This window comes from Panthera uncia, chromosome B1 (genome assembly GCF_023721935.1).
Source record: "Panthera uncia isolate 11264 chromosome B1, Puncia_PCG_1.0, whole genome shotgun sequence".
In the NCBI taxonomy this organism is placed as follows: domain Eukaryota; kingdom Metazoa; phylum Chordata; class Mammalia; order Carnivora; family Felidae; genus Panthera; species Panthera uncia.
The window spans coordinates 88,456,585-88,484,494 of NC_064811.1; the positions used below are offsets into that span (position 1 = coordinate 88,456,585).

The 27,910-nt window shown below is 43.9% G+C and overlaps 1 protein-coding gene across 7 annotated transcripts in view; it reads right to left on the bottom strand.

Moving 5' to 3' along the window:
- Positions 1-27,910, bottom strand: part of LEF1 (lymphoid enhancer binding factor 1) — a 127,314-nt gene that overhangs the window by 7,511 nt on the left and 91,893 nt on the right. For 3 of the 7 annotated variants that reach the window (XM_049630988.1, XM_049630987.1, XM_049630992.1), the window contains exons 6-11: positions 26,490-26,573; positions 24,040-24,162; positions 22,836-22,998; positions 17,846-17,953; positions 12,804-12,852; positions 12,127-12,167 (exon numbers count right to left, since the gene is read on the bottom strand). In XM_049630988.1, the coding sequence (XP_049486945.1) occupies positions 12,133-12,167; positions 12,804-12,852; positions 17,846-17,953; positions 22,836-22,998; positions 24,040-24,162; positions 26,490-26,573 (562 nt within the window). In that variant the 3' untranslated portion in view covers positions 12,127-12,132. The remainder of the gene's footprint in view (positions 1-12,126; positions 12,168-12,803; positions 12,853-17,845; positions 17,954-22,835; positions 22,999-24,039; positions 24,163-26,489; positions 26,574-27,910) is intronic. The other 4 variants (XM_049630986.1, XM_049630991.1, XM_049630990.1 and 1 more) reach the window with 3 other exon arrangements.

A 27,910-nucleotide genomic window follows, 5' to 3' on the forward strand; every position in this document is an offset into this window, starting at 1 on the left:
CCTAGCGGGGGAGGGGGGGGGGGGGGGGCCCAGGCAGGGGCGTGGGGCAGGGCCGGGCAACTCTGGCTCCGGCAAGCCATCCTTCCCCTCCCCTCCCCCACCCCACCTGAGGGCCCTCTCCTCCTCCCTTCTTGAGCTGAGCACAGTCACAAACTTGGCTGTCCAGCATGGCCATTTACCACACAGATACTGTGTGCTTCCCTGGAAAGAGTCCCAGTATCTCCTAATAAAGCCATTTCTTTGCACAGCCTCACATCTTCCCACTGTTGTTTCAGTATTCCAGCATCCTCTTACAAAATGCTCCTGGAAAGCTGCTTTCACAGATGCTCTGTACAACTGCAAACCTAAAGGCGACCCCTCCCCACTCAGGATGCTCTTCTCATGTGTGTGTAACTGGCACTGGAATCAGTTGGCAGAGAATGTGTCCTGCTATCAAATAAGACAGACTGGATGCGATTGCTCCTTTAAAATGCAGGGCCATCAGGGCAGACCAAGCCTTACCTCCAAATGGGAGAAATGGGGGGCTTACAGAGTTGCTTTATAGATATAAAACAGGTCAAATCACAATTCTTTTCAAGAAACCACAGGCATGAGGCTCCGGAGACTGGAGACTTCCCACATCTAAGGCTTCACTGGGGGGCTGTGGCTGGGCCAGGCCAGGCGAGCCCCAGCACGGCCCAACCCACCAGTGAAGTCGGTGCAATCAAAGCCGGCAATTACTGCTCGGGCTTCAAAGGCAGCGCGGCGAGGCCCATCTCACATATGTCAAGGCTTGGGCTCCCTCCACCAGGAGTCACCGAGTGGGCCATTTGTAGAGCGGGTTTGGAGGCGGCATAGGTCCCCTCCCTCCCCGACCGTTCCCACCATCCAGCTGAAACCCACGAAGTTCCCCTGGACCAGACTCTAGTCTTGACAAAAATATCCCACCAACCAAACAGAACCAGGAACTCAAAAGGGTGGAGTCACTTCCGAAGAGCCCAAGTAGTAAAGGGGTGGCTGGAGATTTCATGACTGGATCTATTTCTGGTAAGTAAACAGCACGAACTCGGAGGCATTAGGACTGTCTAGGCCTTGATGCCAAAAGATGCAAGAAAGGACAGGGTGGGGAGGGAGTCCTTCTCCACAGGCTCAAACGAAGACGCTACCAAAAGCTGAGTGCTTCATCCTTGGGGTCTGCAGCCAAGCCCCCCCGCCTCAGGCTGTCCCCGGCAGGAGGGGCCCAGGAAACAAGCCCCTTCCCGAGGCTGAGGTGGAGGAGAGGAAGGTCAGCTCTAGCTGTCCAGGCCAGGCCGGGGGCAGCGGAGCCGCTCTGTAGGAACAACCTGGGAATACCCCGTGCGTATCGAGTGATACCATTTCCTTGTTCAGAAATGCTGAGGAGTCCAAAAAGATGGGCCGGAATAGAAAGACCCTTCTCCCCCCTCCCAAGTGTTGCTAGGAAGGAGCAGGACCTTTAAAATGTTTTCAGTCATTACACAAGATTTGAGAGAAGATCAGAGATAAGTTTTGCAAAAGGTAAACAGAGGTAGAGTTTAATTGCAAAAAGTGCCCCCAGAGCAGCACCCCACACACCTGATGCCAACTGCCTAGCCCTGCTGGCCAGCCTTGGGGCAAACTGTGACAGAGTGCTGTTATTTCAGGGCGTGAGATCTAGAGGCAATGACTTCTAGAGCAGGAAGCAAGCAGGACAGAGCTAGTCGGGCCTTGTTATTTCAGAGCACACTGAGGCCCACGGTCATTACATGACTGGTGCATCACGACCCCTAGAGAGTACCCATGCCTCTGGGGGCCTGTGGGTCACAGCCTCATGACTTTGTGACTCTGAGGTGGCCTTGTCTGCAAGGAGTTGGTGAGGGAGAAGCAAGAAAAACACGGTCTGCTGAGCACGGATATGCCAGGCACGGGACACACGCTCAGCGTCACATGATCACAACAGCCACCATCCCCCCCGCCCCGGAATTCTGCCCGTCTACAGAAATTGGGGGTGGTGTGAGGTTAAACAACCTAAGGTCACCCAAACTACAGGTGGCAGGACTCACTGTTGAGCCCTAAACCGATGTGCTCTCTACTGTATCTTGGGGCTAAACTGTCGTTCATTTTCTTCTCCTACCTTCCAATCATCCGTCTGCCCGTCAATAGCACTGTGGAGGTGGGCTGCATCTAGACTACCGCCCACCCCAGGATATTATGCTCTGTGAGAAAGCAGGATGCTGAAGAGAACAAGAGGCATAAGAAGTTAACTGTGAAGTTTAAATCTCCTCAAAGATTGCAAGTGTAACCTACAGAAGCCAGCTCCAGCCCCTTGTAAGCGAACATCACCCAGTATTTGAGAAAGAGGAGAAATGACAGTGTGTGGTTAGGGAGGCTGCCACTGGGTCGTCTTTCCGCAGCTAGATGTGTCCTTAGTCCCTGAGTTCGAGACCGGTCAGTCTGCCAGCCACAAGCTCTGAAGCAAGGAGGTGCCCAGAGCCCGGAGGAAGGGGGTCAGTGCGGTGACGGGTCTCTGGCCCTGTGCTTGGATCCAGGCTATACATTCCGAGGCAGGGTTACTGAATCCATGCGGTTTCCTCCCCTGTGGTTATTCAAAGTGAATTATCAGTGAAAGCGGACTTAGGCAACGTTGAGATGATTCTGAGGCAGGCGTGTAACTATTTAACAAACTGCTCTAGGGAAACTTCTGGTTTCTATCTGCAGCTGTCGGTTTCCCTTCCCGATGGGCCCCTTGTGTCTCCTCTGTGAGCACATACATCACAACGGGAGGCTGGGCCTCCCCGTGCAGGTCTTATTCGCTAGATCCTTGCTACTTCTGGAAACAACACAGAAATATTCTCGAAGAACTGTTGGAATAAGAGAGCCTCAAAACATCATTTTAGCTCTATAAGACGAAGTACTTCAGGAAGACAGGAACTATGTAGATCCACCTCAACCTCCCATCTCCAAATTCTTTATCCAATTCACATTTCTCTAGAAGTTCTCCCATACCAAAGATGCCAACTTCACCTCCTAAAAATGAGGCAAAAGGATCAGTGCGTACTTTCTTTTCAAACCAAGAATTTCCACTGTTAAACACGTGTGTGTGTGTGTGTGTGTGTGTGTGTGTGTGTGTGTGTATGTCTAAGCATATGCTTGCTGCACAGGGAGGCGACAGTGCACTGTGGGGTTCACAGCAGAGCTCCAAGCATAGTCCTGGACTGGGTCCATCACTCTACCAGGGTTATCTTGGGCGAATTACCTGAACATACCAAACCCTGGTTTCCTCATCTGTAAAATGGAAACAGTAAGTCCCCATGCTTCATAAAGTGGGTTGAGGGGATAAAAGGAGACAATGTGTGGTGAGCTTGGCGAGTGCCTGGCATTGGAAGACACGATAAGGGTTATTACTGCAGTGGGTGGAGACTGGGAGTTAAAGACAGATCCACGTTCGAACCCGACCCTGCTGCACCCCAGTCACGTGACCCTGGACAAGTCACTGGTGCTTCCTCATCCCTGTCCAGGACTGCCTCAAGACTGGCATGGGGTAATCTAAGCAGAGACGTCTAGCAGAGCACCCAGGACACAATATGTGGACCAGAAACGTCCATTCCATTTCTGATACTCCAGCCTCAGCATACTTGGGGGAGTGAGCAGAATTCGTACCATTTATAGAGCTTCTGGTGGAAAGTACAGACCAGTAGAGAATTCTGCAAAACCTCTCTTATGAAACATAAAATATCTCTTATGAAACACAGTATCTCCAGACACACAATAATTGAGAAAAGTCATCGCAAAAGGGCAGCCAGAGAGATCTGCTGTGATATTCTCAAAGAACGTACCTAAAATTTTAGACAATTTCAGGTTAGATATGAATTCAAATGTAAGCAAGAAGATGAGCACTACTGTCCCACTGAGATGCCCTCACTGTCCTCTCATTCTGCCAGAAAGACACAGTGACTTTGCCGAGGCTCACGGACGATTTTAGGCAGGCTCCCCTCACTCATCGGGAGCCCGGTTAGCCAGCCGGCAGCCTCAGGTCTAAAGAACGCAGCTGGGGAAAAGGAAGTAAAAGAGCCTCAAGCTATCACAGTGCCATCGAGGAATTCATGCGCAGAAGCCGCCCCCTTCCTTCCAAGACCACCCCGCGCACAGCCCGTTTACTTTTAACTTCTAAATTATTCAGATATACTTCTTTTTCTGGTTCCCGAACCCACACAACAGATCGGAAGAACGTGTTACTTGAGAGGAGGGCAGCGTCTCAGAAAGGGAAGGTACAAAAATGATAAAGGAGTAGATTTCTTAAAATCCCACATTATCTGCGGTCAGTTAGCATTGTGGCAAACAGCACCGTATAGTATATGTTACCATATACTATATGCACCGTAGAACAACAGCATGAGGTACTAAGAAATATTTAATTTGAAGGAGAAAGAGTTGAGCGGCACTCAAGAGTTAAACAAATTACATGTTCTGATACTTAAAGAGGGAAACCTACAGTTCTCTGGGAAACCATTATCCAGAAGGGCTCATTTCCTCAATAGTTCCAGATGGCTCAGTGAGAAAACCATTCTTCTTAAACCAAATTTGTCCAAAATAATTTTCTTATTCTATAAACTATTCTTAAGTGCACTGATCTTAATTTCATGCTCTTTCATGAACAATACTAAATATTACATGTCCCAAGAGGGTTTAAATGAGCCTCTCTCCCTCTCCTATTATGAGCAACTTTGCTGGCCAAGGGTCCACTTCTCTGTCTCAGTTTCCCAAGGCAACTGAAACACATTCTGGCTCTCCTGACCACTGAAGAGGTACAAAGAATTGACACTGTAGCACAGGAGAGATTTTAAAAACCTTCACCACGGGGATGAGTGTCTCCCCACATCTTCGCTAAAGCACGGCTGCTGATCTAACAGATCCCAGTCACCGGCTCACTGGTGAGCTGCAACGGACACCCGCTGGGTTGCTGCCTAGCCCCCTTCTTGATTATCCCAAACTCCAACACCCCCCACAGTGAGAGCAGTGTGCCCGATGGCGATTTTGTACGGTGTGACCGTTCCCTCTGGCCACAGCGGATTGTGGACCGAGGCAGGAGTCTGACCCATGCTGGGCTGACTGGAGTCCCTTCTCTGGAATTTGAATCCTCATGTCTTTGGGAGACTGACACTGTCACAACGTGTCAGCTCAGGAGCTCTGGATACATGATCAAAGAACTGAGAAAGTCGATCTACAGAAGGGAGAAGAGAGCAGTTTTCAGGGGCACATGTAAGAGCAGGAAAAGGCCATCTTCCAGTCCTCTCTTTGGGTCATTTGCACTGTTGTCTTTGGCTTCCACAAGATGCCACTGCATCCTTCAAATGGACTTCCCCGTTCTCCTTATGCCAACATGGGCTGTCTCTTCTTGCCATCAAAGGCCCCCGCGCTATGAGTCAGCATACAGTGTCCTGAAGAATGGTCAGAATTTGAAAACCTGCACTCCGCACAGCATTTAGTGTAGCCACACAGCGTCATTATGCAGCCATCTCTCTCTCCAGGAAAATGTGACCACGCCTGCCCTTCCAGCCAGACGTCTGGATTTTCCTTACTGAATGTTCTTACTAAGAGACATTATAGTTAAGTGTCATTGCCTTGTGAATTCTTTACAGGTTTCTACTAATCTGTGACAAGTTCAGCAGGAATTTGAGGACAAACATAAGAGGAAGGAAGACACGAGTAGGCCACCGCCTCAGACAGGAACATGTCTAGGGAAGGTGCCATGTGGGAGTGTCTCCGGGCCATCAAAATCTCCATTTCCTAGGAAAGCAACCTGCTGACCCAGACAAGACCAATGCCACACCAGCGGCTGCCTGGCAAAATGTCAGGCAGGAAGTCCCCCACTAGGCGAGGCTTCCTCTTTTTTTTTTTTAATTTATTTTTTAATTTTTTGTTTATTGATTATGAGAGAGAGAACATGAGCACATGCATACAAGCAGGAGAGGGGTAGAGAGAGAAAGAGGGAATCTCAAGCAGGCTTTGCACTGTCAGCACAGAGCCCGACATAGGGCTCGATCCCATGAACTGTGAGATCATGACCTGAGATGAAGTCAAGAGTCAGACACTCAACCAACCTAGCTGCCCAGGCGCCTGGTCAAAGGGCTGCAGCAGGGGTGCTTTGGGAGCGCTAGCAGGGTGCCCGCTGCAGGCTGCACGGCCAGGCCCTGCCCCCATGCCGTGTCCCGCGATGGGGGGCCGGTCTCCCTGATCGGACAGCCACCTGCCGCCAGGCTTCAGTCTCCCTTCCCAAGAGCCCCGAGCCCTCACACATCTCCTGCTTGTTGAGTGACACTTCAAAGTATTTGACCATAGTGTCTAAGCGTGGGACAAAAAGATGAAGAGTGGAAAGCAGGATGTTATTTTTTCCTCTTTCCCATTTTCAAAACGTTAATTTTTACTTGGAGACTCTGAACAAGCCTGAAGGTTTTTGTTTCTGACTTTATTATTTTGTAAGAGCTTGGTTTTGCTTTCTAACTGGCCATGTCAACTGGAAGCAAAGAGCCAGAGGCTTGCTGATACCTAATGACTCCATCTGCTCTCAAGGCACAGAACTCAGAGCGAAGATGAGGCACCAGTGGCAAGCTCGCAGGGTGGGCATCAAAGCCTGTACAAAACACCGTTGTCCGTGAGACCCCTGGGCACAGATGGCTCCCTGACTCCAAGAGGGCACGGCTTCGCAAAGACCCTCAGTCCCACGGCCGGTCCCGGAAGTGTTTCCAGCCCCATGCTGCAGCGCTGTCAGGAGGCTGCGTGAGCACCAGGGCCCCGGGCGCCCAGCCCTTAGTTAATAAACAGCCCATCAGGCTCCCGAGCATCACCCTCAAATGGAAAGCTAGAGATGTAAAGCTAAGCACTGTGCAATTAACTACTGCATTCTATACTGTACTAGAAATTACCTCTCCCACACACCTCTTGGCCCCAGGGAAACAAAGCCTCAAGTAAAAAACACATTTTAATCTCAGGTTAGCAAGTATACAAGGTAGAGATTACACCAATATCCAAAACCTTAAGTTTTTGTGAGTATGTCTGTATGTGGGTATATGTGTGTATCTCTCTGTGTTTAAAAAGGTGTTGTTTTAAAGATAGTTTGTTCTTTTAAACTAGCTCTTTGATGTTATATAGTCAAAAGGAGTATGCTGAGATATCATAAAAATCTTTTCAATCTATGTAATTTTAAGATAATGGGATTTTTTCATTTGTTAAAGTAAATATTAATAAGCCAATTTGTAAAGGTATGTTTTTACATTAGTAAACTTGGAGTGATAATTCTCTCCAGCTTTTCAAAAATTTTAATTCTTCTGTAACTCCCACGAATCTTGATTAAGTAAGGAAGGAAGGGAAGTTCAGTATTTGATGACAATCTCTGACTTCTAACAAACTCTTGAGATGTTACATATTCCAAATAAACTTGGACCCAAACACTGGAAATTCCCAGCAACTTGATCACTGTTCTATCAATTCCCCTCATGGCTACACAGCTCAAGGGTTACTTACTCCGAAAGGCTTCCTTGATCTCACTCCGATGTAGATACTTCTTGTTCTTATTTTAACATAATGTATCCATCTCCTTCATAGCACAGAATGTATTACTTTATAATTCCTATCTATTTTTATGTCTTTATCTTCTGAAACTAAAAGCCCCTCCAGGAGGGGACAGAGTCCATTTGGCAAGTGCCCCACTGCTTAGTGCCGTTTCTGACTTGCAGTGGTCCTCGCTGGGTGTTTGCAGAACGAATGAAGAAATGACTGGCATTTACAACAGTGGCCTAGAGCTGGACACAGCAGAACGTGTGCAGGCTCATTCCCCGAGGCCCTGGACTTCCAGCATTCCTACAAGTGACAAGTTCATCTTAAAAGCTCAGGATGAATTTGGCTTTTTTGGAAGACCACACAGCTTGGGAATCACCTCTACCCTGAAAGAAAGTCTTTCGTGCAGCCCGTTTCTAATTATCCTAAAAGTCACTGCAAAGTGTTGAGACCAGTCAATGCTCATTCGTTTCAACTGATTTCACCAGAGTGAATACGTGTATAAAGCGTGCAAGTGGAAACACACGGGAAGATGGGGACACAACTGGTATATGGGGAACTGTTAAAAGGCCAGTTATGTTGGGCTGCAGGAGACAGCTGCAATGGTATTTCGCACCAAAAACATGAAAGCAGTAAATGAAACGTCTATCTTTCAAGGGGCAGAAATACAAATTTTCAGAGGGCTTTTTTGTTCCCTGAGGAAAGATTTTCCTTATTAAGTGGGGATATTTTCCCTACAGTTCGTTGTCCTATGCTAGTTCAGAGGCAAGAGAGTTCTCTCACCTTTGTGCTCCATGCATGGTCATCTGAGCTCAAAGATCTAATTTAACAGGACTTTTCTTTTAGGAGGCCAAGAGAGGGTTAAGTTCCACTGTGTACCTAAGAGAAATAAACCCTCTCAAAATACACCTTCACATTGGAGTCACGATATCTTCCCCTCCTGGGTGCTGGGTTCCATTAGCTCCACCTCACTGGAGAGGAGATCAGGAGGGATTTAGTTAATACTCAGCAACTTCCCTCCAAACCGAAACCAGTTGCCCGAGATTTCACGCCCCGTCGTTGGCAGGATCAGCTCTAATCAAACAGTTTATCTGTCACTGGCTTGTTTCTAAGGTGAAGCCAGCACTAGTGTGGATGCAGTCTGGCCAACAAGGGGCTCACACCAGTGGAGAACCAGATTCCCTAACCAGAGGCGGTCATGTTGGGTAGAGAAGGGGAGGCTGGAGATGATCTACACCGGAACTGAAAAATGGCCACGCTGTCTACATGTCATTTTCAAGACCGTACAGGTGCTTTAGTAAGTTCTGTGGAACGACTCCCAGAACGGGGACTACAAACCTGTAAACATAAAGGAGACTTGAGTCTCTTCAGCAACACTGGGAGGCAGTGCAGACCACAGAAGAGCAAAGCATGCCAGGAAGTAGGGCCACGGACACAGGGTGTCTCAGAGGCCTAAGGACCCAGCACTTTCACTGGAGTGGGGAACCGGAGGTCTACTGGCTTTAAAGGACCTGCCCCAGGCCACACAGTTCAGGAAGGGGCTTCTCTCAGAGCCTGGGTGGCCTCGTTCTCAGTCTAAGTGCTTTCCACAGCACAATGCTCAGTTCCCCGGGTCGTTTCTCAGCCACTGCTCTGGTTTTCAAGGATAGCAGGTCGTTATCGGTATCACCTTCTCAGAAGGGCCTTCGTGAGCATCACACCCAAAGCAGAACCCCGCCCAAGTCAGTCCCGGTTTTATTTTTATTACTGCACTCCTATTTTTCTGTTTACTTTTTAATAACCACCCTCAGCAATGTGAGCACTACAAAAGCAGGGACTTTCTCTGCCTCACTCAACACTACTTTCAGGTCACAGGACACTATCTGGCATTAGTTAGGGGCTCAGTAAGTGCTCAACGTTGACTAAACAAGTCAACTACTACCCTTACAGGAGTTTCTGAATTCCCAAAACAAAGGGGAAGAGTGGACAGCACGGATACTACCATTCCTGATTTCCTGAAATCTTTATGAATGCAAATCAGAGCTCCTCTCTGCTCTACAATTCTTATCAAATGACTGCCAGTGCTGCCTTCAGAAGGAGGACAGTGTGGAGGACAGTGACTTCAAAGGCTGTGGGACTGGCCCAGCAACAAGAGAAACACTGCGGACTCTGATTAAGTGAAGGAAACCACCAACTGCAGCAGCTGCTGAGAAGTGGGGTTGGGGAGGGGGTGGAAGGGGTAGGGGGCACTTTGCTTTTTTTTTCTGGGCTAGAGTTGAAAGGACACTTTAACTTTTAGAAAAAATACGGAAGTGACCGGAAAGCACAATGATAGCTATGGCATTAAAAAAGGATGTGTGAGATAAATTGTAGGACTCAAATATACTCCACCTAATCTAGTCTAAAATACTATATACCATGTTAATCATTAAGGACACAAAACCAAACTATGAAGTATAGAAGCATATTTTTTGCATGATTTTTAACAGAAATGGCATTAAAGATTTTGGTGCAAACAGAAGATGGAGTGAATCAATGAATGTCAGTCCTCAGCACACTGCACTTGTGAGGGTTTTTCCATTTAGAAGCAGAGCATAGAAAGGCTGCTGTCCATACCCTAAGGGTTAGTGATTAAAAGGACAACGTTCTTTAAAAAGAAAAAAAAAAGAATGCAAAAATAAAGTACAAAAGCATGTGTATGTGCTTGCAACCAGAATACCTTTACTACGACACAGGGCCTGCGACTGTCCTCTCTGTGCTCTTAATGACCAAGCCGGGAGGCCAGCTCAGAAGAGGTTCCTCCATGAACAGCCATTAAGTGGAAGTAAACATGGACATCGTCTGTGATACTGGTTTTTGGGTCCCTTGGTTGGTCATCTATATGAAGGGCAGATCCTCTTTTCAATCAGGGAAAAGGCTGCCACTCAGTATTTAGAAGCATTTTGATATCATTAAACTATAATGATGGCATTGGAAGAACCTGGGGAATCTGAAAAAAGATCATGAAAGTTTCACAGAGGAGAGGGCAACTGAGGTAGGTCTCAGTGAGGGGTAGAGGGAAGAAGGAAGGCATATATGATAAACAACCACAGGCCCTAGGTGCTACTCCCGTTGTACAGTTGAAAAGAAAGACTGAAAAGCTGAAGTAGATTGCCCCGGCAAACAGCTGACTGAAAATTTCTATTTGGCATCAAAATGTCTATAACTTTCTTTGGAAAAGTCCACTGAAATTTCAGCACCAAAGCTAAGTTCTACAAGATGAAGGAGGGGGTCATCTGGTTCTAGCCAAGAACCAAATCTCTGCATGCTAACGCTCTCTCGTGAGAAACACTGCACATGTATCCCTTGCGTGGCAGGGGAAAACAGGCTTTCCAAGCACAGGGACAGCATGTGCAGTGCCCGCAGTGTATGTGGGGAACTGCTAATAATCTCGTTTGAACTGAGCACAGGACTCATAAGGGCTAGGTTGCAGATGAGCAAGAGGGACCGAAGGGAAAACCCAGGACGGGGCAGAGTAAATAGATCCACGCTGAGTGGTTTGCACTTTGTCAAACAAAAAGCACAGACCATTTTTTAAGTTGGGAAGTGACACAATCAATTCGTGTTTTGGCAAAACCCCCCCGGGAGCAACACGGAAGATCAACTGGCAGAAAAGAAGCCTGGAGGTGGGAAGATTTCTGCAAAGGCTATTCTAATAATCCAGACGGCAGGCTTGAGAACCTCAGCAAGGACTGCAGCCATGATGAGTTAAGAGGGAAGATTCAACACAGGCCAAAAATATCTGTAGGACCTGGGTGTGGGCTGCTGGAGAGGGAGCAGAATCAAACGTAGCTCCTCTGGGAAGAGCTGTCACTGGGAAAGAGGTCAATGGGCTATGAATTCAAAGGTCAGCTAAATTTTAAGGTCAGTTTACAAAGCCAGGTTCCCACCAGGGCTGGTGGCTCAATCGATCAAAAGTATGGTCACTACAATAAAAAGACAAAAACAAAAACAAATCGACAACTAAACATTACCTATAAATACTTGACCAGGATCTAGCAATGGTTACCAACAGAGAAAAGAGCCTGATAGCAGAATAGAGTTAATCAAGTCCCCACCCAGATTTTTAAATAACAGGGAAAAAAAGAAATACATAAAGTCCCTCCTTCTCACTAAAAACAGATATATTACTTTTAAGTATCTGTATATCATCTCAACTGAGAAGTCTCTACGGAGCAAAACCTTCCAGGTCCTGTGCCAGAACAGGTCTGGGTGCCTCACGTGCCACCCAGGGCTTTTCAGAGTAAGAGGGCGTTTTGCTTGCTGGTTCTGTGGTTTGTTTCTTAGAGCAGGCAGATTTGCCACTGGTGGTCAGTGCGGAATGGTGAAGAGTTAGGGGAAGGGGAAGAAAGATTAGAGGGGCAGAAGGGGAAGAAAAAAAGAGAGAAATGCATACCATATTGCAAAAACATAGCCGGTATAAAAACCATCAGATTTTTTTAAGCGCTAATTTGATTTTGGTGGGGTTTCCTCTTTAAAGGAGCAGAGTTGAATGCATCAGTATGAGCAAGGAGATTCACAAGCAAGTGCCTCTGTTTATAACTAACGTCAGCAGTAGGACCAGAGAGTCGTTCTTACCATGTTTCAGATGTAGGCAGCTGTCATTCTGGGACCTGTACCTGCAGAAAATTGTGTCTTTAACAAATTTTTACTGAAGAGGTTTTTGTACATTCCAAATACGTAGTAGCTACAACATCAGGTGGGCTCGTTTGCTTTACTTTCTATGGTTCTTATACCAGCCATTTTCATTTGTGCAGTACAAGTAGTGGCCTTACTTTTAATGAAAGAAAAAAGGGGAAATAAATAGGACCTCACTCACTGATGCCTTGAATGAATGTCCGGGAAAGATAAACCCTGCTGTCATCATGTTTTCTACTTTCAGAAAACCCAAACCACAGAAAAGGTAGCATATTATAAAATCAGGATAAAAAACTGTTATTGCAAGGAGTTGTGCAAATGGAAACACAGCAGAAGTGCTACGGAGGGTACAGACAATGAAAGCCAAAACAAGACAAAACACCAACAGGATTCCAGGTGACAGGGTTTGGGGAAGGAATGTGTAGACGTACCTTCACGCACTCACATTGAAAAGAAAGGTCTTTTAAACATCTTTAAAGCATTTCAGGAAGGAAAGCAGAGTTTAAAACATCAGAGGTTACAGCTGCAGAACAAAAGCAGTGTGTCGAAGATGCCGACTACTTTCAAAGGTATTTGTCTGAAGCAGAGAATTGACTAGAAAGTCACATGGTGCCTACCTGATGTCGACTCCTGGAGTTTCTCTCTCTTCCTCTTCTTTTTCTTACCCTGGAAGAAGCCAGGCACATGGTCATGTTACACACTGGACTATGAACACATGGACGAACGGGATACAAACATACAAAAGGCAAGAAGTCAACCAAGAAGGGTGCCTCACTCTCTCCCTTTCCCATCTACACCTAGACACACAGACCGAGAGAACGAGAGAAAACAAATTGTTACCTCTTTGTGACCTTTGTCCCTACAGCTTCTTATTGAGTATCAGTACTGACAGTGGAAGTGGTTTCCCAAAGCCAAGCCAGGCTGAGGAGGTCCTAGGGCCGTGGCACCAGATACCCGTTCAGAGAAAGCCCACTTAAGGAGGCATCCTATCACTAACCACCACGCTGGGAACCCACTTCCGGCAGTGTTCATGATCAGTCTTCCTTACGGTGAATTCTACCATGTAATTAAAAGTACATGATATTAGCTGAGGACCTCTTGTCCCCACGGCACAGGCATGACATGATCAAGGATAGCAGCAGCAAGGTAAAATAGAACCTGAGAAAATGGAAGGTAATTTCAAAGGCAGAATTTCTGGCAATCAAGGACCTTGTTTCCTAAAACAGACACGAAAACGTGCAATCTTAAATACATTTGCAAAATCACCTTCACAGATTTACAATTTTAAGTTCCATTTATACTGGTCTACTCTTGTTTTTCTTCGTGATTTCCCCTAAAACATCATTGTAATAGGTAGGGCAGAGACACAGTATCTGTTTGATTTACGTGAACAGTAAATGGCCAACCTGGATTAGGATAGTACTTTCAAGTAACTTTAACAGAACACATATCTCATCCAATATCTCTATCTTACGGCTGCTGTAATAATCACATGAACATGGAACAAAACATAAAACTCTAAGATTACACTGAACATACTATGTGTCTATATTTTTATGCATCTCAGGATAATTTTTCTTCGTGTCACATGACCTTGACCACTGAGGCTTTAGAGCTTAGTAAGGCTGACTCACACTGTCCTCACAAAGAGCAGAGATTAGCGACCCTGGAAAATGGCATATCGGAAATAATGGAGTTCTTGTTAACATTATTATTAAAGTACTCTGGGAGAAGGGGAGCAGACAGAGGGAGAGTATGCTTCTCCCAGGCTTCCCCGGTCTTCATTTCAAATGGCGTTACTATGGTTTTCAGAAGATGCTATGATGTTGCTTCATGTGTCAGGAACTTCCTCCTCCCTTTCTCCTCCTAGCTCCCGTTTGCCCTTTAACATCATCTCAAGTGCCAGCTCTTCCAGGAAGCTTCTCGGCTCCACCCCACCTCCCTGTCCCATCCGCCCCTCCCCTCCCCCCTCCGGCAGACCTCACCTCCTCCCAATGCCACAACTGGCTGTGTCCCTGAGCCCCCCTCCAGACAGCCCCTGGCTCCAGATCACAACCTGAGTGTGTCAGCCTCCTCTGCAGCCCTGTGTATGTCCAGCATGTGTGACTGTGGCCTGAGGTGGAGGACTGCCAATGCTTTGTGAAATAGCCTCTACTGTAGTCTAGGTATAAACCAGTGTTATGAGAGAACCAACATTTTATGGTAGACAAAAAGACCGGAGTAGTTTGGATGTACTCATGTCAACTTACACAAAAAAACTCATTTGTGTGCGGTAAATATAAAAATATTTTTCATTAAAATATTTAATTATAGTTAATACTGGGATTATGAAGCATTACATTTAAAAGCTCTAATAATACAAATATCTGACTGAGCTCACCTAAGAAAATATGTGCACTGCTGATTTATGAAGACTTCAGTTATAAAATCTATGATGCTGTAGAATAGAGCATTTTAATATTAAATAGTTGAGACATAATATTTAATGTGATCTCAGTAAGGATAAGGATGGCCTTCTGACACTAACTGCTACGATACAAGACATGTATCTTGTTTAGACTCCATTTCTATGTTGTTATTTTAAGAATAATTAGCTAAAGTGCTATCATTTGATTGACTTCTGTTTGCCTTAGTAATTAATAGGCTTATTTTTATTGTTATAAAAAATGATGTAACAAAGCTGGGTTTTCCCTTCATTCCGGGGGATCCCACAATCAAGTTATGTGAAACAATTTCCTTTAAAAATTCTGCAGGAGAAAATCTTTAAAGGTAAATTCACAATATACTGGATTTCTTCAACACTACTTTCTTCTCATCTCTCCATATGGACAAAAGGAGAGAGAGCGAGAGGGACAGAGTATGTATGTGTTCATCTCTTTTTAAAGCTTTATCCTTTACCTAAGGGTCAGAAACAGAAACTTCACTCAAAGACATTCAACAAGCAGTGCTAAATGTATACAAATCCACAGCACAGCTCCTCCGTGGGTCACATCTGTCCAGAAAGATGCTAATTACTGCCCCGAAAACAGAAGTACGGTTCAGGGGAGAGAACTCTTGCCCTAAAGCAGTCTTCTTAAGGCCCCGGAAAGACCGTGCCAGTCTGCTGCACAGAAGGCAAACTGCACAGATTCTGACAGTCCGGGAGGGCTGGGTATAACCAGCAGCTTAGCCACTACCTGGCCCTGGACCAATGACTTAACCTGTCCGACCCCTCAATTTCCCTCATCTATGAAGTGCAATAACACTGTTTATCCCCCTCAATTATTATGAGGATTAGAAAACGTCACAGAAGACACTTAAGACAGTTCTGGACAATAGGCACACGGCAGTTAGTACAACGACCAGACTGCAGCTCACAAGGGTCCGAAGAGCTGCTGTTTCCAAGTAACAAAGAGCATGGCCCCTCCTTTCTTCGTCATGGTCGCAGCCACCGTTCAAGCTCCACATCCCCACCAGCAGTGACTTTTTTCAGAGCACGTTGCAGGAAATAAATGTGTTCCCTAAGTCTTGGTGTCCCATTTTATGGGACGTATGACCTCAGACATGCAGCCAACAGGACCATCGCCCCCAAGGGTCACACGTTAAATTAGATATCGATTAACGGCTTCACCTTCACTCTTTTTAGAAGGGACAATTCCTAGACCGAATATTAAAACTGTCCTAGCTGGCTTTTCTTTTTTTAAAAAAAATTTTTTTTTAATGTTTGTTTATTTTTGAGAGAGAGGATAAAGCACAAGCCGGGGAGGGACAGAGACAGAGAGAAAGGGAGACACAGAATCCAAAGCAGGCTCCAGGCTCTGAGCTGTCAGCACAGAGCCCAATATGGGGCTCAAACTCATGAATGATGAGATCATGACCTGAACCAAAGTCAGACGCTTAACCGATTGAGCCACCCAGGCGCCCCCTGGCTGGCTTTTCTAATGCCAGGCTCACATGGAGCACGAAAGTGAGCTATAAAATTTTAAATTAGGAGCTTAAATAATCAAAACTGTTCCCTTCCATAAAATATAAAACTGAAATATATAATTTATAATACACTTTCTCAGTAATAGTCTTTGCTATATCAAGACCACGTTAGTAAATTGTTCAAATTCTAAAGTAATAAAATAACAGGCCCTATAAATGGGGTATTTTTGGCCAATTAGTACAACTTAAAAAAATATAATACCTATTTTCCATCTGAATAAAATACATAATAGATATCAAGGTATGTTAAAGTGAAACAAAAAATTTTTTTAATTTTATTTTTGAGACAGCGAGAGAGAAAGAGAGAGAGAGAGTGAGCATGAGCAGGGGAGGGGCAGAGAGAGAGGGAGACACAGAACCTGAAACAGACTCCAGGCTCTGAGCTGTCAGCACAGAGACCAACGCAGGGCTTGAACCCGTGAACCGTGAGATAATGACCTGAGCTGAAGTCAGACACTTAACCGACTGAGCCACCCAGGCACACATCCTCCTCAAACTTTTTTTAATCCAGTTTTGATTAGCCTGTGGCAAAACAGTCACTTGAATATATTCTTTTTAAGAACTGTAAAATGATATCCTTTTGAAAAGAAATTTGACAATAAGTGTCAAAGAGCCTTTAAAATATGTTAACTCAACAATTGCACTACTGTGAATCTATCCTACAGAAATAGCAGCCCTAAACACAGAAAAAAAAAAACTGTTATGCATGGATACCTTCATTGTAGGATTATTTCCAATCACCAAAAAAAAAAAAAAAAGCAACCTAAATGTCTAAAAAACAGGAAAAAATCGTTAATTGTGACATTCACTCAAAATACTATATAGCCATTAAAATCAATATGTAGAAACACTATGCCATAACAGAAAAATGCTTATTATATATAAGAGCAAGCATGACACAAAAGTGTATGTTATACCCACACATACTTATATCCAAGTAAAAAAAAAAAAAACATATACGCAGAAAAAATACCTGGAAGATACCGTAACTAGTCATTACTAATGTTGCCTTTACACGAGGAGATTATGTGCTTTTTAAAAAAATCTTTTTCAACATTTAATGGGAAGGTTTTCTTGGATTAAAGTTTTACCTAAAAAAAATATACTATATAACCAAAGAAAAAAAATCATGATCGCTCAAAGCTTGCAAATATATCCAGGAAATCTTTATTATAAAGTTCACTAACTTCCAAAAATAGGAAATAGTACCAGCAATACATGTACAGTAGTCCCCGCCTGCCTGTAATTTTGCTTTGCATGGTTTCAGTGGCCCCGGTCAACCAGGGTCTGGAAGCAGACAGTCTTCCTCCAGACATAGCGTCAGAGGGTCAACAGTAGCCCAACATCACAGCCTAAGTCAGTCACCTCGCTTCATCCCATCACACAGGCATGTTGTCATCTCACATCATCACAAGGAGGGTGAGTGTGGTACAAGAAGATTTTTTGCTAATCGCTCACTGTGCCTAATTTACAAACATTATCATAGGTGTGTATGCACAGAAAAAAAACTATCTACAGGGTTCAGTACTATCCATGGTTTCGGGCATCCACTGGGAGTCTTGAAACGTATCCCTGTGGGTAAGGGGGGATGGGGGGGCTACTGTACTCTGAAACACATTTCCCTCACAAAAGTTGCCGAAAGAAAGAATGGGTGAGAGGAGAGAGCTGTTGGTAGGATGAAGAAGGAGCTTACATAATTGTCTCTTGCAGACCAGCCTGGATAGAGCTGCATATGTAGCTGTCTTTCCTTCCGTGCTAATTCATAATATTTAGCCTGCTCTTCACGGGAGAGGGCATGCCACTGAAACAAAAAGAAGAAGGGAAAAAAAAATTAAATGAAAGTAAAATAGCAACAATATTATATATTTCATGTTTCAAACATTCAAGAATGAAGATAATAAGCACTTAGACTCTGATTTATTTTTAAATGGCAGAAGAGCAAGAGCGGCAGAAATCCACTTGGGAGTCTGGTGGCGAGAGTGAAACTCAAACTTTGCTCTCTCTATCCTGTTCTCCAGTATCACATGAAACACATCAAAGGCAATTAAAGAATCCGAAGTAAAATGATCTGTCACTCACCCTTTCTCTTTTCCAATATAAATTGGAGAGAACTTTCACTGGTGACCTCAACACCCAACTCAGCCCTTTCTCATAGTTTGTACCATATTCTGATATTTGAGACTGAGTACCATGTATTTATGCAAAATGTGATAAGTTCCAGATGTCTTTTCCACCCAGATGCATCATCACCTCACACGGACACTTCCCACTCTGTCATATGAAGAGTCTGAAACCTCCATCCTATGATCCAGTCTACAAAGCAAGACCTCAAGTCAGTCTGTCTGATTCCCCTCACCCTCTCCTCATACTTGTAGAAATCCCACTGTCTAGAGGGAGCACACGGACAACCCCGTACAACTGCACGTGTACTCCTTACGGCTATGGTTTTAGCTTCCTTCTGATGGGAAGCAAGGAGCATTGTCCAGGGTTATTCTGCCATCTAGAATCTGACCCTGTAGTATCTAATTTAAAGAACGTAAGGCTGATACCCTGCAAACTTTCCATGTCCCTTTTAATAATTGCCATAATTATGTATCACAGCAAAACAGCTTATGTAGGCAAGGCATCCGTTTGGGAACTTAAGTGGCTTATGTTTGCACACAACTTGCTCCAGGTCCCCTGGCAGGCAGTTTTCAAGTATTTTCCCCACTTCTTCAATGCCAGGATTTACCAGTGGGAGGAAGAGCTGGGCACTGGAGGGACCAACTGGCCAGAGGGGATGGAACGGAGGCACGGGAGAACAGACCTGACCCACACCACACACGCCCACGCTCTGGGTTAGCTCCCGCCTCCCCACTCCTGCTCACCCCCAGCTCTAGGGTGGTAGGAGATTCGTTCTCATTCATGGCTGCCCTGCCTATTGATTTTAATTTCCCTGTCATAGTTTTAAAAAGTAAGTAAGAGAAAAGAAAGGTGTGGCTAAACTGGGGAAAGAATGGAGGAGTGAGGGAGAGAGGCGATGAGAGAGAAAGAGTTCTCCTGGAAGAGACTAAGTCCTCCTCAGTTTGGACCCGGCTCCTGCGATAAGGCTAGGCAGCGTTCCTCAAGAAACAAACACCTGCTGCTCCCACTTCCTAAAAGACCAGGAACCCAATCTCAAGAACACTTCAAGCACCTTCTGCCACATCCCGTCCACCTCCCACTCCAGCCTCGGGCACAGGCAGTGCCCAGGGGCAGGGCAGGGGATTCTGGCTCCTCTGGAACCAGTGCCTCTGTGCCTGGGCCTCTGCGTTGGATAAGCCAGACGGCTTATTTTTTAATTGCTTTAGAGGTGCCGAGTATCAAGTAGCTAAGAAGCATGACTCACAGCAGGACTTGGTCCAGCTTGAAGGCAAATCAGGTAGTATGTTTTTCTTTTAAAAAATGATGGGGGGTGGTGGTGGGACAGGCACTGGGGAGGTGGCAAGAAAAAAAAACAGCCTGAAAAAAGCTACGTGAGACACAGTTCTTTGTACTAGCAGAGTAAGCACAATTAGCAAAATGAAGCCGAAAAAGGAGGCATGTCTGGGGCAATAGTGTGAGTTTGAACCAGGCTTCTACCAACTGCTGGCTTTCCCAAGTCTGGAACACTGACCCAGTGCTAGAGACTTACACAGGAAGGGAAACCAAACTGGACACAGTGGAAAAGATCAGCCTTGACTGTTTGTTTGTTTTTGAGAAAAGACTAACCATCAATATCTACACAGTTCTGGTGCTAAATATGATTGGCCAAATGTTAACCAAAATGTTAACCAAAAAGGAACAAACAGGGAGACAAAAAGGGAAAAAAAAAAAGTAAAAGCATACTTTTTATAAATGTGTTTATTCATTTGACAAGTCAGAGTGCTCTTATACCAATGTAATATATATCAATATAATTTCACATAGTTTATGGCAGCTTTATAACTTGCTGAGAAAACCTGGAATAAGTTTTATAAAACTTCTCTCTCAAAATACGTATGGAGGTTGGGTCTTCCATGAAATCAACCAGTTATTTTTCAGCCAAAACAGGACACAGGTTGACAAAACCGAGCAAAATGCAAGGAGAAAAAGCAGGCCACAAACTATATACTTGAATTTCCAATTGTTTTTAGTTCCCTGATATTTCTAATGCATAAAATCTACCCACATATAAGAGACCATTTACCAGAGTAAAATGGTAGGTAAAGCAATGATGTTAAGGCTTATTAATGTAAACGAAAACAAAAAAATCTAGTACAAACTAGAAAGACAGTCTTTCTTTATAGGAATTTCTGCAACACAATGAGCTATAAAAATACCTTTCTATGTTTTGCTTACTGAAAATTTGAGTTAATCTTTTAAAAAACCGAATTTCATTCTCAAGATGTTGTTGGGAAAATACTCATTTAACTTGGAAAAAAAAGTTTATAGTTCCAACATAAAAAAAAGTTCTGACAATAAATTTGCAATAAATGGACTTCCTTTAACACCCTGGAAGGTCTGAAAAGGCTTATTTTAAATTAAGATTTGTACTATTATTATTTATAACATGAAAAGGAAAACCTTAATTCAAATGACTGAACATTTCTTTTTTGAGATATGTTGATGATGAATAAGAATCAAAAGATAAAATGTTCTAGGATGGATTTAAGTTCCACTTTTAAGAATTCTAATTATCTCAGTGTAAAACACATGATTTTAAAGCCAGGAACTTTAAAGAAACAGCAAGGACTACCCTGCCAGAGGGAAGTGATGAGAGGACAGAAAACCTGATCTTAATCAAAGATCTCAGAGACCTATAAATAGAAACAGGTGTCCAAATCAAAGACAGAGAGAGACCCCAAATGAGAACCATCCTTTAGGACACACGCTCTGATCTGGGGATCGTTAAGGGAGCTGAGAAAGTAGCAATTGTTGGAAACGTGCATTAAAAATAGGAAGCAAACCTCCGTATAATATCCTTACTTGCTCTCTTGAGCAGGAAAATAATTCCCACTGGAGGGCCAGGGGACCTTTAACTCAAAAAAGAAAAAAAGCTGAGAGTTTTATTCAAACTGAAAGAAGCACATCAACTCTTCTTTCCCTCCGGTTTCTTCTTTTAAAGGGTCAGGGGAATGGTCATCAGCCTTTAAGCTTTTAAGGTGAGGTTCCTCAAAGATGATGGGAATCATTTATCTGCTATGCTCTGGCTTGGGAAATCATTGTAATTATTGTTATTAAGTGTTTAAGAATCCACAGGGAGGGACAGTATTATACACAGGGCACCAAGAGAGCTATAATCTGCCACCACACCCTACCCCCTGAAACCCAGGTGTCCTGCAGATTGGAAGTAACTGCATTTTTATTCTATCCAACAGGAATCAATAATGCAAGTAAGCTGGCTTCCCTCCATCTGTTCACATGGCCTGGAAACCTCCTGAATGTCTTACGTTACAAATGTTGAAGCTTATTAGGTTTGTATCAAACATGGTAAAAATTATCCACAACAACAGCTAAAACACCATCCTCTAAGTTTCACAAAGGCTGTCAGACCTTCTTTGCCTAAATGTTCATTTACAAATCATGAATTCCTTGAGAGGCTGCAAAAAACAAATACACGAGGTCGTGATTTAAGTAGCTATCACACATATATGAAGAGCATCAACAAATTAAAATGAAGCATTTCTAAAATTATAATTTTCCCACCATTCGTCAGATACCTAACGTTTTAAAACCATTTCAATCCTGAGAAAAGCACCTGGAAAGATTTACTAGCCTATGGGCCCGGTGGATGGAGAAAGTGTCCGTCCTAGTTGTAGCCTACTTCCTGGTATACAGGTGATCAGAAAGATATCTTGGCATGGGTAAAAGAAGGAACGAAAAGAAAAGGGACAATCCAGAAATCATGCACATATACACTTTAAGAACCAGAGAGCAATTTTTCTAGAATAAAGATTTCTCTGGCCCATATAAATTCTTCCAGTTAAAAGCTTCTGAGTAGAACAGATCCACTTCTGTCTTGGAAGGAGTGGCCACTTGCATTTGCCAGGGTTCTTCCAGAAGCTTGGCTGGTACTACATGGCCTTTCTATAGCTTCCTATGTGGGCTAAGTGCTTTCTTGCTTCAGACGGTTGTTCACACACCTGTCACTGCACCTGGGGAGGGTCCGTCCATCTCTCCCCACTAATCACTTGGTTAACTTCTACTCCTCATTCAGGTCTCAGTTTGAATACTATTTTCTTAGAGGGGCCCTTCCCTAGCTCCCTGTTACTCTTTCTCATAGTCTTACTCTTTACGTTCACAGTATTTATCACAATTTTAATTAACCACTGGGCAATTATCTAACATCTGCATCCTGTCACAAACCTTTAAGCTTCATGAAGATAAAGACCATATCTATTTTATCCAGCAATTATTATCTAATGCCTACCAGAGTACCTGGTACATGAAAGACACCCAATAAATGATAACAGGGGGAATGGTTAAAATTTACGGGAGGTTTTCTATGTGCTAGGTACAATCTAAGTTGTTTACAATGCACTCTATCATTTAATTCTCCTAAAGATTATTAGCCTATCTTGTTCTCTCTGTTACTTACCAAAGTGGCTGGTGATTATATAAATACATTCTATGACTACCTTTAAGGAAACAGTTCCAAGGTCACCATAAAAATTTACATATCCGCTCACCCCCAGACTACTTACCCTTCTGCCCAGAATCTGGTTGATAGCTGCACTTTCTTTTAGAGTACACTCAGCTACAACATTCGCTCTCATTTCTTTCATGTATAACATAAAAGCGTTCAGAGGCTTCTTAATGTGAGGTCTTTTTGGCTCCTGTTCCTTTCTCTGTTCATGCTGAGGCTTCCTAAAAGGTGGTTGGGATGGTGTGGGGGCAGGGGGCGGGGAGGGACAGAGGAAGGAAGAGATGGGAGGAGAGAAGCAGAGCACCTGTTCATGTCACCAGTCAAAGTCAGGCCAGGGATAACCCTCTAGAAGGGTTGTCAGAACAGCATTCACTTAGAAGAACAACTCATTGGGAGTAAGGATCCTTTGGTTTGAGAAAGTTTACCTATAGTTATGGAAGTGTTTGACACAAAATGTAAAAGGGTTTGTGAAGATGCTCCATCTAGGACCCTGAGGCTGAGCTCCTTGGTTATCTCAGGAAAAGCTGAACACATAGTATGGGTAGTTATTCCTCTTTCAGAATTGAGGTTCTTAACTTTTTTGGGTCAAGGGCCCCTTTGAGAAGCTAATGAAACTCTAGACTCACTCCCCCAAACAAATGCGTGTTGGCTTTGCCTACATGTGCAGGGGTTTTATGGACTATCATATGCACCCTGCCACCCCAACCTCCCATCCTAGTCTACAAATCCTAGATTAAGAAACTCATTCACTAATCTCTTCAGGGAATTTAGTCCTGCTCTAGCAGCCTGGGACAAACCCTGGCCAGACTGGGGGATCCTAGGCTTGGTTGTCCCTTTCCCTTCAATTCTGTGCTTTCGAAGCCTCAAGCAGGGTGAAGTGTGTGTCCAGAAGGAAATACATGGAACTTTCCGGTCTACTTCCCTCTGGTACCATCAGGTGCTCCCCAACAATCAGAACCCAATTTAAAACCTGGTAGTAGCTTTAGCAGCTCAAGATTATTCAATGCCCACACTCTGAAGATTACTCTGTTTTGGTGAGATTCCCTTGATCTTCTGGGGTCTGTGCTCCTTTCCAATCTTAAAATCAGCACAGTGAGAATCAAGCTGCCTAAACGCCTCAGGGGCAGAACTTTCAAGGCAGAGCTACACTGATTTTCATACTAAAAGAGAGGGGGAGATATTCAACGGTAGCAGGAAGAAATTGTGTTTAAATCCTCACGGTATCTTAAGGCATTCATAGGTGAAATCAGATGTGTACTCACACGTGCATTAGGTCACTGTCAGTGTGGGGATGTTCCTGTTTGACCTGAGGCGTTACGATAGCTGGATGAGGGATGCCAGTTGTGTGGGGACCAGGAGGACCAGGAATCATATGATGGGAAAACCTAAAAGAAGGAAAGGAAAGAAAGCATATGTACTAGTGGCTGTTGTAGCAAAACGAGGCAGAACCCTGAAACATTCTACTAACTGCTAATGACTGAGAGTGAAAACACATCTTTATACACAGTATTAACTACGAATTAGAGTGGGCCAATAATTAATTTCTTTCTGTATTCAGGTGGAAAATATTTATACTTATTCCTCATATAACAGGTTTTTTGTTGTTGTTGTTGTTTTGTTTTTTCAAACTAATAGAATCTGACATTTTTCCTGGAAGGGCTCTAGGTCCTAGAATTAAAAAAAAAAAAAAAAAAAAAAAAAAGAGTGACTTTTCTTGCAAAGCAGTTTTAAAAGAAGGATTCCAGTTTAGTGTAATTGCTGGAAATATAACACTTTATTAGGATTTAGCTTTTTAAATGATTTTTTTTTTAATTTTTTTTTTTCAACATTTTTTATTTATTTTTGGGACAGAGAGCGACAGAGCATGAACGGGGGAGGGGCAGGGAGAGAGGGAGACACAGAATCGGAAACAGGCTCCAGGCTCCGAGCCATCAGCCCAGAGCCTGACGCGGGGCTCGAACTCACGGACCGCGAGATCGTGACCTGGCTGAAGTCGGACGCTTAACCGACTGCGCCACCCAGGCGCCCCTTAAATGATTTTTAAATAATAGCTAAAGACACCACATTAAAATATCTCTGGGTACATTCCTAAGCAAACCACCACATTAAATAAATCTTCTCATATTGTTGGCTTCTTTATTGATAGTAAGAGACAATGAGAAAACAAGGGACTGGAAGGGTTTTTGTTTTGTTTTTTTAAAGCCCCAATTTAATAAAGTTGCCATCAACATCATTGAAAACAATCTTTTACACAGAAAGTAATGTTTGAGGGATCTAGCCTTATGGAAAATTGATAATAAAATTAAGGGGGAGGATACAGTTCTGCACCAGGTAAAAACTACACATGCTAAAGGCTTTTCTCCCTAGTATGCTAAAGAGCATAAAAAAAATTTTTTTTTAAAATATCCACCACCACACAAGCCAAAGGAGGGTAACTGCCATGCAAGAAAAATAAAAGAGAGTACTTTCAATAAACGCTTTGGATAAATTTGAACATCCTGTCGAAATTTTTGCTTTTCAAACTGCTTTAAAGTAAACATTTAATTCAACAAGAACAATGTTCTCAGATCTTTTATCACATCCAGCACAATTAATTCCTTCATCTGGGAGGGAAAGAAGGCACTCCACTTGGATCAGAAACAAATTTTTAAAAATTAAGGAGGCATGGGAAAAATACAAATATTTGATTAAATAATGATGCTCTGCTACTTGGATCGTTTGCAAAGATACATGATGCTGGTTATTTGCATGGGAGAAAATCCTGTCATCACAGAGTTCTTACGATGTTAAAAGGGGTAAAAATATATTTGGGGGGAAAGGTATTAATTTCATGCCCTCCCAACACGCTAGATTTCCAAGTTGCTGAGCAAACTTGGAATAATGATTTTTTTAAAAAGCTGAAATCCACCCCAGAACTTGCGAAGTTCATACCTATGTAAGTAAAGATTCACGACCAGTTAGCAGCCCAACAGTTTGACTTCCAGCCCAGTACGGCTAGCTCCCCTGGACAAGCCACAGTGAACACACAGATGGTGCACAACAAGTGTGTGTGTACATCAAGCACAGGGCACAGACGCCATCCTCTCCAGAAGCAGAAGCATTACACAGAGCAGTGTGGCATGGCAGATCTCACAGAGCTTCGCTTGAACTAACATGTCCACACAGGGCCTGATTCACACACTAGGACACACACCCCGGATGGCCTGACAGCTCATAAGCGCCATTCATTCTCTTCTGACAGCCTTGGTCCAGGAAGGCTCTAGACTACCTGGGCATTTTCAAACACTGTCGCATTAAGCTGCTACAACTTTCCTCCAAGAAAGCAAATTACAGAACTCAGACCAAACCAGTCTTTATCCTTCCCCCTTCCCCCACTCCCGGAATATTTTGAATCAAACAAGCTCTTCTTATAATGTCTGCTTTCAGGACATTTCACATCCCACAGTCAGGAGGCAGTAAATTCTTTGGGACGCACAGTGTGGTGTGGCCGAGTCCATCTCCCTGAGGGGTGTGGCTGTGCTCGTGGGGTGCAGCGTTTGGCTCCTACCCAGGAGTCTCTGCGACATCTAGTGTGGGAGCCAGGCACACTGCACAGACAGACACGTGGCTGAGGTATGCACCCTCCTAGCCAACCGAGAGGCAAGCAGAGGCGCACACAATGCAAGCGCAGGAAGAGCAACTTGTCCTGGGCCCAGTTTCCGCCTCCACCTACCTGGACATGGAAGTGTCGACTGACAGTGAGGATGGGTAGGGTTGCCTGAATCCTCCCGTGATGGGATATACAGGCTGACCTTGCCTGAGGTCACAGAAGAAAGGAACCCATCAATGACAAAACACGAGTTACCAACCAGCAATAAGAGTTTGATGAGGGGAGAAGAGGGAGGGCTTCAAAAGAACTGTGTTGGGGTATTACAGACCACGGCATTTCTTCAGTTATCCAATGGCTTCCCTTCTTAACCTCCACCTGATCAAAGCATCATTTACCCTGAAGAGCTCCCACCCTCAACTTTAAAAAACAAACCAGCCCATGAATTACCCTTCACCCCTTTCTCTCTCCCAGCCCCACTGATGCTCTGAACAAAACAGGCATGTAACAAATGTTTACGGAGTGTAACGGAACTGTGAGAATGGGGAGTACTCCTTTCAGAGTTTTGAGAACTTCAGGGAAGGAACGAAGGAAGGGAATGAAATTGATATAAAAATGAATAAATATTTTAAAAGCAATTACACTCTCCCTACACTTTCGTATACTCATGCTACACTCAAGAAATAAAAGATCAATTAATTGGAATCATTCCCTCTCCACTGTGAGAATTCCATCTCTCTTGTTTTTTCCCACATCTCACATTTCTCATTTACACCATCTGTATTTCCAGCTACCACTCAGCACAGGATTATTGCCCCTAAGTAGTAAGTTCAGACAGAGTAATTGATGTAGGTTTGAAGGTGTATGCATAATCAGTTAAACAGTTATTGACTGAGAGATTTAGTGCTAAATAGGGACGGACAGACAGACAGACAGACAGCTGGAATTTCCATGGCAGGATGACACCTTCTTCCCAAAGAAGAGAACATAAGGGTGTCAAGGTAGGGAGACTGGGGCAAGGATAGGGGGCCCTGGGGATAGAGGACCAGATCAAGAAAGGAGAGGGTCCATTTCCTAAAGCTGGCGCAGTGTTTCTGTGGAGAGAGCAGTGGGGAGAGGATAAATGAAGAAAGGGTGGGGGGAAGCTGTGTGCTAATAGTAAGATGATAAAAATAGGCTACACTAAGCCTTTCTTCCAAAAATATATTTCCTCTCCTTTACCTTTATAATTTAAAAATTTTTGAAAACAGCAGTAAGAATTTTTTTAGACATAAACAAGAAAACAGAAAGTGTTTGCATTCTGAAAAAAGAAAGTCCAAACATCAGTTTTTCACTTGTCTGAACTCAAACTGGTGCTTACTTTATTAACATTCAAACGATGGTTTTGTAGTTTTGAATTTCTAGTTATTTGTCATTTACTTCACCTGCTCATTTTATAAGCAAAGACTGATGTTCAATGTGTCTAAGTTTGTTTCAAAAATAAGTTGTTCATAAAAAACTAGACAAGAAAAACCACACTGAGCACTCTGTACAGGCATAGCAAGTGC